Source organism: Auxenochlorella protothecoides (genome assembly GCF_000733215.1).
Source record: "Auxenochlorella protothecoides strain 0710 unplaced genomic scaffold scaffold14, whole genome shotgun sequence".
NCBI lineage: Eukaryota > Viridiplantae > Chlorophyta > Trebouxiophyceae > Chlorellales > Chlorellaceae > Auxenochlorella > Auxenochlorella protothecoides.
In genome coordinates, this window is record NW_011934251.1 from 336055 (window position 1) to 345333 (window position 9279).

The window sequence follows — 9279 nt, forward strand, 5'->3', positions numbered from 1 at the left end:
CCACTATTTCCCGTGCACCACCCCGACAGCGTCAGCTGGCCAAGCTCAGGCTCCACGCCTACTGTAACTTGGTGCTATACCAATAAAAGCATACAGTTTTCCCATCGGGACCATCGAGCTTCCCCGGGGCGGTCCCCCCACTGTGCGCTCCCATGATTTACACCTCTCTGGACAACTTCTACCTCACCCCCGAGGAGGTCGAGGCGTCCCCTTCCCGTGCCGATGGCGTGGATGCGGCTACGGAGGATCAGCTGCGCCGCTTCGGGTGCGGCATGCTGCAGCGGGCCGTGGTCCTGCTGGGCCTGCCCCAAGGCGTGGCGGTTACAGCCCAGGTGCTCCTCCACCGCTTCTACTGCCGACGCTCGCTGAAGAAGTTTGACGTCAAGGTTGGTTTCTAATTTGTGGCGTGGGGGAAAAAGGGTGGTGAGGATGGGACGGGTGGCGAGGATGGGAAGGGTGGTGTGGATGGCGTGTCTTCCGGACGAGGGCCCTGGCCCCGTGGCCGGCCTTTCGACAACAATTTGAAGATGCTGTCATGTCCCCCAACTCACCTGTCTCCCTCCCTCCCTCCTCACCCCGGCCCCAGGTGACCTCCATCGCCGCCTTCTGGCTGGCCGCCAAGCTGGAGGAGGTGGTGGAGATCGATCGCCCGGACCGCCTGCGCCTGCGCGATGTGCTCACCACCTTCCACCGCCTGCTGGCACGCGCCGCCGGCTCTCCCGTCCCCGCCCCGCTGGACCCCCACTCCGCGCGCTACGCGGAGCTCAAGGCGGCGGTAGTGCGCGACGAGCGCCACCTGCTGCGCGCGCTGGGCTTCGTCATCGGCGCCGAGCAACCGCACCGCTTCGTGCTGAACTACGGCGCGCTGGTGCTGGGCGCAGGGACGCGCGTGCAGCAGGAGGCCTGGAACCTGGCCAACGACTCGCTGCACACCACGCTGTGCCTCACGCTGCGCCCCGAGGTCGTGGCCTGCGGCATCCTCTTCCTGGCCGCGCGCCGGCTGGGCATCCCGCTGCCGGAGGCGCCGCCCTGGTGGCAGCCACTGGGCGCCACCACGCAGCAGGTGCACGCGGTGGCCGCCGCACTGTGCCAGCTCTACGCCAAGCCCCCGGCCCAGTATACAGACGTCAGGGCGCGGGGGAGCGGGGGGCCTGCACGGGGTGCGGCGGCGGGTGGCGCGGACGCGGAGGAGGGTCTGGAGACGGACGCTGGCGTCGGGAAGGGCGCCGGCGTGGAGGCGGCGGCTGCCGCCATCGACGCCGTGACCCTGGAGCAGGGGCCCGGGAGTGCGTCACGGGACGCGCGCACAGACACGGCCAGACGCCGACAGGTGTGCTGGGGTGGGTGCCGCATGCTCCCACACTGCACCACCCCGAGCTGTGATGACCAATGATTCCCCTACCTATGCCGGCGGATACCCTGTCGGCCGTTATGGACTGTATTCGTACACTGAGCTCAACTTTGGTGGCGCGAGCACCCCCCTGTGCTCTGGAAAGGGACGCGTTCCATCCCTGCTCTACTCCATGGTGCCTGCACATCGACCAATTCCCTCGCCTGTACCCGCAGGCGGAGGGAAGCGACCGCGCACAGCCGGACGGCGAGCACGCGCGAGAGCGGAGGGAGAGCAGGGAGCGGCGAAGGAGCCGCAGCCGGGAAGCACGGGAGCGGCGTCACCGCGACGACTCTAAGCGCCGGCGGCACCATGGCGAGTAAGGGCCTGTGCTCCCGCCCATGATGTGGCCCCAGTCTGATTTCGTCGACCCCCATCACCCATTCCCTGGTGAGGAAAGCGTGAAAATGGGGCCGCAACACCACGCAGCGCCCCCCTGCCCCATGATTATATGCCTATATATACGCTATTCCGAGAAGGCGTGCACCCGCACGACCTGCTGCGGACTTATTGCAATACCCCTGAGGGCCGACGGGGCTGGGCTGCAGGGCCCCGGTGCCTTGAGGTAGAGGCGTCATGATTGATCCAGGTGCACCCCGCCCCTTCCCCCGCAGTTTCTTGGTCACACGTGGCCGAGCAGACTCGAATGGAGTTGCGGCTTCACTCCCCTTGCATCAGATGCCCGTCATCATGGCCTCCTCCTTTTCCCACTGCACAAGGCGGCCATAAGTCTGCCCGTAAAAGTACCATTGACAGTTGCCTATATGCTCTTTGACGGACCACCATTCAATTCCTGACTCAGTACCTGACCATGCACGTGCCCCCAGCGGCCACTGCCCCCTTGCAAAACTCCGAGACTCGCGCTGGGAGCCGTTGAACTGGCGGGGTGGAATGCCATGTGACCTCATGCCCTTGTTTCAATGTAACAAGCTGGCCATGCTGGCCGTTCACCAAGACAGTGTTACCAGGGGTCCCCACAATGAGGTCTTGTCCTGTATGTGCCTGCCTCTCAGCCAAAACCGTCCACGGGTCCAAAGGTGGTGTAGCTGACCTTCCCGCCGTCCAGCAGCGACGCGACGAGCAGGTGCTTTCGGGCCTGGTGGGAGGCACGGCACGCAGCCGCCAGCAGGGCCGGCAGCAGGGGAGCAGAGTAGTCCATCAACCGGACGCAGAACTGGGCGTGGAACAGGGTGGGATCGCCGGGGTATACCAGGTAGTCTGCTCCAAACTTGGAGCCCCCCGTCACACGGAAGCTGCAAGGGGGAGCGGGGTTTGGATGCGGTGTGGATAGTATGAGACGATGATCTTACCTGAGCTCTGGCCTGGGGAGACAGGCTGGTCTTGCGCCTGGAAGGTACAAGCTTTCCATCGTCCCTAAGCTTGCATGCTCAGCAAAAAGCATCCCACGCCAGGCCACACCCACTGCAATCAATTCCCAGCCCTGGCCCTGTGCACTCACCCCCGCGACAGCAGGTCTTTGAATACCGCATACCGCTGCCGCTCCCCTGGCGTTGCTGGGAAGGTCCAAGCGGGCAGGACGGACACGGCCTCACCGGGGTCACGCGCCGCTGCGCGGGTGGGAATGCAAAAGTGCGATCCGCGGGCCAGTGCCTCCCTCCAGGCAGGCGCCTCGCTGCTGCCCTCCACAGCCCGTGGCCCGGCCTCTTCGTCGCTGCCGTCACTCTCGCTCTCATGCGCCCGCTTCCTCGCAAGTGCGGCGCTGGCGGCGTCCGCTGCCGCAGCACTGGTCCTGAGCACCGGCTGCAGCCGCACCCACTCTGCACATTGAAAGCGGGAAACGCATGGGCACGCAGTGGCGCAGGGGCACATTGTGCTCTGTCAAAACAGCTCTTCCGCCCTTTCTATTCCTCATCGGCCCTCACAGGCGCAAGTTACCTTTCTCAAGTGCGAGGGTCACCTCCTCAGGACTTAGCTCCAGGGGAAGCCCATGCACAGCGTTCTGCTGCTTGAACCCTGGGTAGAATGGGTGCAGGAAAGCATGTTGGAGAGGGCCAGCGGGAGGCATGCACGCAACATTGTCCAGCCTTGCTCTGCCGTTTAGGTCGAGCCTCCTACGGGTGTCCCCACCCTACCTGCTACCCCACCGACCATGGCCCCAACGAGTCCGCAGGTCTGTCGCAGCCACAGAGCCTCTGCATGTGGGTGCAAAAGTCTCCATCTGTTCTTTCACATGTTGAAGATGCAACTCCTGAGTGATTAGCCAGAGACTCCCCTGTGGTCCCGACCTGCTGCATCCCAGACGTATCCACGGCCCTCCTGCACTTCGAGGGAGGCGATCCTACGCTCCTCCATGTTCATCGATAGTGGGAAATTGCTATCATCACTTTATTTACCTACAGACAATTATTTACTCCTTTTGCGTCGGAGATGCATGTCACCGAGCACCGCGCGCGCTCGCGCCCCAGGATGTCGACATCTCCTAACGCATGGATACCTCCGAGGTATCCAGTGACTGCCCATCCCATGGCAATATAGTCAATGTGCGATTATGTTAGGACTGCCAATTTTGTCAGGCAGGTGCACATGGGAGTGTTTGGCCTGGAAGGGTAATGAGCAAGCTGGATAGCCGACGACAGTGTCCAACAAAGGGCACAAATGGTCAAGGGCCCTGACAGAGCGTTGGCTGATCTTACGCACATATCTGGGATGTAGACTAGTGTCCATGGTTTGCGTAGTGGAGCGATGGCTCGGGTTTGGCATGTGTGTCGCTCATTCCTGCACTTCCTGGCTAGGCGGCTGGGCAAGCAGCATTCCCAGGGCCGTCCAAGATGTCATGCAGGCTCCTTGACTTGACTAGCAAGTAGACTGATGGCTTGTGATTTGGTATCAGATGACCGAAGCAGTGGCCTACCCAAAGAAGTAGGTGCATCTCCTTCAACTGGAAACTGGTCCAGGGCATTGGTATGCAATCATCCAGGCTAAAGAAGCAACAACAATATAGGTCCCTTCATCCCGATGCACATCTTCTCAAATACTAAAACATATACATGACAAACAGTTTTTAAGTAGGTACCTGCCCTAAATTTGGGAATATGGAGATGGCGATTTGTCACGCTGATTTTGCAGGGAGACTCGTTGCTGCTGCTGCGCGCGCCCCGGCTCGACTCCTTCGATACTGTGGGGGACCCACGGACAGTCATCAAGATGCTGCCCTCCGCGATAGTCTGTTGAAACGTTCTGCTGGCAGGGGGCTCAGTTACCGTCATCATGGCCCCACCTGTGAGTAAGACTGCGTATGTATATTGGTTGTCGTGATGCTGCCTGTCTCCGACTGCATGCCATCTCCACCATTTACGCAGGTTTATTGTGGAAACTACGAGTACGATGCCAGTGAACGTGACTTGGAGCGCTTGTTCGACAGATATGGTCGCGTGGAAAGAGTAGAGTTCAAGTCTGGTGCGACATCTTGGGGAAGGAGGGGGGTGCGTGCTTCGGCTCTGCTCCCTCCCATTGCGGACTAACTTCCCCACTTGCCTCCCAGGTTTCTGTTTCGTGCACTATGAAGACATCCGCGATGCCGAGGACGCCATCAAAGATCTTGACGGGTGAGGCGTGGGTCCTGAGTGTTGTGGGAGAGGGGAAGCAGGGCCGTTGCCCTGCTGCAACATGCAGCAGCAGCCGGTCTACAGTACAGGGGGCGGGTCCTAGCCTCGCATCCCACCCAAGATCAGTGGACTGCCCACCCTCCCCACCCCTCGCGACAGGCGGGAATGGGGCCGCATGCGCCGCAGGCTGAGGGCCGAGTTCTCCAAGACCGACGTCAACGTGAAGGTCAGGGAGGAGCGGCGGAGGGAGGCTGCGATCCCCAACACCACGCTCTTCGTGGCGGGCTTCGATCCCCGCACCATCCGCACGCGGGACCTGGAGCGTGCCTTTGAGCCCTTTGGCAGGGTGAAGGTGAAGCTGAGAGGCTGCAGGGCTGCTTTGCCGGCTGCCTGTGCAGGGGGGGCCTGGTGGCAGCGCCCTCCGCGCCTGGAGGGGAACAGTCTGGGGTCGATGTGCCACCCACCTCACTCCCTTGCCTGCCCTCCCCCCGCTCCAACTCCAGCGCTGCCAAATAAAGAAGAGCTTCTGCTTTGTTGAGTTCTACGACCTGGAGGACGCCAAGGAGGCCTGCAAAAAGGTCCACGGCACCCGGATCCTTGGCCGTGACATCACAGGTGGGCTTGCGATGTCGATCCTGGTGCAAGGGTTGCAGAACCTTAGCTCAGCTGTGATGCGGTGTCAACACTTGCGCCCCCTTTCCACCCAGCCGAACATCGATCCCCACTTCTCCCTTGCTAGAATCCAAGCATGTCGCCTCATTCACTCCCATGTGCAGTGGAGTTCTGCGTCAAGGACTCGAGCGCAGGCCGCTCCTTCTCCCCGGCTGGGTGAGTCGGGGCTGGCCGTCTGTCTGGTGATTCCGCTTCTTCCTCAGCATGTTGATCAGCCTGGATGTCGTGCCTCACTCCCCGCTTGCGATGCACGCCGCACCTGGCCGCACCACCTGCCCACGCCTGATGCAGGGGGCGCGACTCTCGCGACAGGGCGCCGTACGGCGAGGACAGGAGGGGCAGGGACCCGTCCCGTGACCGCCGGCCACGTCCCCGCTCTCGCTCGCGCTCCCGCTCACGCAGCGCTGGCCGCCGGGGCCGCGCCTCGCCGCGGTACAGCCGCAGCCGCAGCCCGGCCCCGGCGCGGCGCGCACGCTCGCCCCTGCCAGCGCGGCGCGAGGACCGCTCCCCGGCGGGGAGGTGAGAGCTGGACAGGGGCGGGCGTGGGGAGCATGGCCGACGGCGTCGGCAAGCCTTTCCAAACCTGGGGAGGGGTGAATGCGGGGTGATGGGCGGCCCGCCGTACGTTTCCACCTGGGTGGCACGACGGCACACACGCTTGCCCCGGCTTCGGACCTGCGTGCCCTGATCCTCCTCGCCACTCTCCAACACAATCCCCCGGTGCAGGGCGGCACGCAGCAGGTCCCGCTCCCCCCTGCGCGGCCGCTCGCGGTCGCCGGTGCGGCGGAAAGATGCCTCGCGCTCCAGGAGCCCCTCCCCCCTGTGACGCCGAGGCAGACGCGGGCTTGCGTGTCCATGGCGCATGCACCTCTTCCCCTGCACGCCTTGACTGGGCTGTGGCGTGGCTTACAGTGACCTGAAATGCACAGGGCAATCGCCTGAATACATTGTTCTGGGGTCCAGCACAGGAGGGTATCACTCAGGTCAAACAGTGCAGGTGAGTGTGTGCCAGCACGTCAGGGGTGAGGAGCATGCGCTGCTCCTCCTGGCACGACCGTGGGGTTTGACCGACCCCAGTCGCAGCTGGCTGCCGAAGGAGCTGCACCGTGATGCCAGCGGGAGGAACCTCCTGGCAGGGCCACTTCGTGGCAGGTCCCCCAGTCAGCCCCCGCGCTGCGACTTGCGGGCGAGGAAGCGCGCGCGCGCGTCGCTCACGTCTGCGTCCGAGTTGCGGCGGGAGAGGGGCAGCGGGCCAGGTTTGCCCGAGGCGCCGCCGGAGGCGGCGTGCTCGCCGCCCACCGCGGCCGCCACGGCGGCCGCGGTGGAGGCCCCGCCGCTCAGCCGCGCCACGTCCACGCCCGTGAGACGCGGGAGGAGGGCCGCGACCCAGGCCCCCTCCACCGCGCACACCTTGGACAGGAAGGTGTGCCCTGTGGCGATGAGCTCGTGGTACACCACCCACTCCGGCAGCAGGCCGTCCTCGTCGGCACCCAGCCGCGCGCAGGACGGGTGCACCTGTGTGGATGGCCAGTGTTTTGGAGGTGGGTGACACCGATACGAGTATACATCAGGTTGTAGGTGCCCACAGGCAGTGCCAGGGAGTAGGGAGCGCTGGCTGCAAAGGGCGCTTGGTGCAAAGGATGAGCGCAGCAGAGCCCTCAGTGCCAGACCGCGAACCCACCTGGGCCAGCGTCGGGCGTTCGCCCAGGGTGCGGTAGCCGTTGTGCAAGGGCATGCGGCGCGCGAGCTGGTTAGCGAAACCTGTGATCAGGGCGAGGTGGATCTTGTGTAGTGAGGTGTGTGGTGCCAGGGGGGCTTCGTGCGCCAGGCACAGGGACATCGGAGTTGCCTGCAACCCCTGCTCCGATGGCCGCGTGCCACGACCACGCAGATCGAAAATTCTGACTGGCAGCGTACAGGAAATTCCCCCTTTCGACCCAGGTGAGCAGCAGGCCACAGCGCGTCCCTTGGCCCCTATACAGCAGCTCACCTATCGCAAGGGCGTGGCGCAGACGGCGGTGTTCTCCCTCGTCCCCGTCCAGAATTTCCCCATCGGCCACGCCATCCCTGCCTTCCAGGTCCTGGTTGCTGCCCCTCCGCGACCCCGGCGCGTCCTGCGGGCGGGGAACCCCGTCTGCACCCCGCTTGGCGGGCCGGGGCGGCCTTCCCTCGCCCGACGCCGCCAGTCCCGCGCCGCTTTGCCTGGAGCGCGCGCCCCGTGCGCCGGGCTCCGCCGCCGCCATGGCCCGCTCCAGCTGCGCGCGCACGTCGCGCGCGAACCGCAGCGTGCGCGCGTCCACGCCGAGCGCGCGCGCCCAGTCCGCGCCGGCCCCCGCCGCCTGCCAGGCGCGGTAGAGGCGCAGGAGGAAGACGTGGTCGCCAAGGCCGCCGGCCTGCAGGCGCAGCAGCTCGGCGCGGGCCTGCGGTGCGAGCGGCGCCGGCGCCGAGCCTGGAGCCCCGGCCCCGGGCCGGCTGGGCGGCCTGCCGCTGGGCGCCGGCCCGGGAGCATCGCTTGCGAGGAGCTGCTGAGGCCCGCGCCCACCCAGGAATACGCTGGACTCGGTGCTCAGCATGCCTGCCAGGCTCAGCATGTTGCCGAGGCACCCGCCGTCCTCCGCCGCCAGTAGCGCGCGGGAGAGGTGCGGTGTGAGGGGCAGGGCCGCCATCCGGCGCCCGATGTCTGGATGAGAGAGTGGGTTTGGAGGGGATTCGGATGTGCAAGTGTCCAGCGGGGACTGGGTTCGATCAGAGTGCCCGCACCTGATCTTGGCTAAAGCCTCGCCGCAAGCGATTGGTGGCTTGGCAGGGTTATACCTTGTGACCCCTCCATCCCCTGCGCACACACACACCTCCCAACACTGGAATGATGCCAGTACCTTCAGTGCTCCTTACCTGTGATGACGCCGTCGCCGTCGATGGCGTCCAGCACGTACAGGCTGCGCAGCGCTGCTTCCAGGGCGGGCCTCTGTGGGGAGATGGAGTGAGCGGGAAGCAGTCGAGAGCACCCTGGGCACCACGCTAGAGTACTTGCGACGCGGTTTCAGATGCATCCTGGGCATTATCCATGACGGGGCCCATGAGCTGTACTGCGCATCGCGGTTTTGTGATACCATCTTCACGCCAATGGATTGCACATCGACAAGTTCCCCAAGCCCTCCGAGCACCAAACATGCCCGCCGCCATGGTCGCACCGCTGGCGGGTCCAGGTACTCAAACCCCAGCACATCGATGTTGAGGGGGAGGGATTTCAGGTAGAGCACCACCCCTGCCAGGCTGGTCCTCTGGATCTCCGGGGCGGTCTTTGGAGGTGTTGGTGGTGAAGGAGGGGGGCGGTATGGGTACAGGATCAGGGGGGCCAAAGCTGAGAGAAGGTACGAACTGGGGTCCCTCCTCCCCCGCTCCATATCTTGAAGGGCCTGCGGCGATCCCCAGCGCGCCGTATACTTGCCACCGCCAACCTTGCCGAGTGACGAGGTGCTCTGCCGGTCCCAAATGCCCCAACCAGGACCGCCCCCACCCCCCCCCCCCCACACACACACACACCCACCGGCGATGGTAAGCTCCATGGGCAACTCGGGGGGCACCACCGAGGTCAGGATCATGATGCAGTTCAGGACCAGCTTGAACCGATCCCGGTTGGGGTCCTGTGCC

General features: G+C 64.6%; 5 protein-coding genes across 5 annotated transcripts in view; 2 read left to right on the plus strand and 3 right to left on the minus strand.

Annotated features, from left to right (window-relative positions):
• Positions 1-152: 152 nt before the first annotated feature.
• F751_1505 (Cyclin-L1-1) lies at positions 153-1713 on the plus strand (the record flags this gene model as incomplete). The annotated part of the gene is made up of 3 exons (XM_011400485.1): positions 153-386; positions 587-1330; positions 1567-1713. The coding sequence occupies 3 exons, from the start codon at positions 153-155 to the stop codon at positions 1711-1713; spliced, it is 1125 nt and encodes a 374-aa protein (XP_011398787.1).
• On the minus strand, positions 1456-1767 carry F751_1506 (hypothetical protein; the record flags this gene model as incomplete). Its single annotated transcript, XM_011400486.1, has 1 exon — positions 1456-1767. One exon carries the CDS (start codon positions 1765-1767, stop codon positions 1456-1458), a length of 312 nt encoding a protein of 103 aa, XP_011398788.1.
• A 632-nt stretch (positions 1768-2399) lies between these two features.
• On the minus strand, positions 2400-3703 carry F751_1507 (tRNA-splicing endonuclease subunit Sen34; the record flags this gene model as incomplete). The annotated part of the gene is made up of 4 exons (XM_011400487.1): positions 2400-2643; positions 2850-3168; positions 3320-3364; positions 3637-3703. 4 exons carry the CDS (start codon positions 3701-3703, stop codon positions 2400-2402), a joined length of 675 nt encoding a protein of 224 aa, XP_011398789.1.
• A 983-nt stretch (positions 3704-4686) lies between these two features.
• F751_1508 (Arginine/serine-rich-splicing factor RSP41) lies at positions 4687-6454 on the plus strand (the record flags this gene model as incomplete). Its single annotated transcript, XM_011400488.1, has 6 exons — positions 4687-4807; positions 4893-4956; positions 5116-5308; positions 5460-5571; positions 5733-5784; positions 6355-6454. The coding sequence occupies 6 exons, from the start codon at positions 4687-4689 to the stop codon at positions 6452-6454; spliced, it is 642 nt and encodes a 213-aa protein (XP_011398790.1).
• A 335-nt stretch (positions 6455-6789) lies between these two features.
• Positions 6790-9279, minus strand: part of F751_1509 (putative pre-mRNA-splicing factor ATP-dependent RNA helicase) — a gene marked incomplete at both ends in the record, with an annotated part of 5434 nt that continues 2944 nt past the window's right edge. The window contains 8 exons of the mRNA XM_011400489.1: positions 6790-6845; positions 6996-7143; positions 7310-7389; positions 7619-7762; positions 8171-8308; positions 8521-8593; positions 8820-8927; positions 9168-9279. The exon at positions 9168-9279 is cut by the window's right edge and continues 912 nt beyond it. Coding sequence (XP_011398791.1) covers positions 6790-6845; positions 6996-7143; positions 7310-7389; positions 7619-7762; positions 8171-8308; positions 8521-8593; positions 8820-8927; positions 9168-9279 — 859 coding nt within the window. The remainder of the gene's footprint in view (positions 6846-6995; positions 7144-7309; positions 7390-7618; positions 7763-8170; positions 8309-8520; positions 8594-8819; positions 8928-9167) is intronic.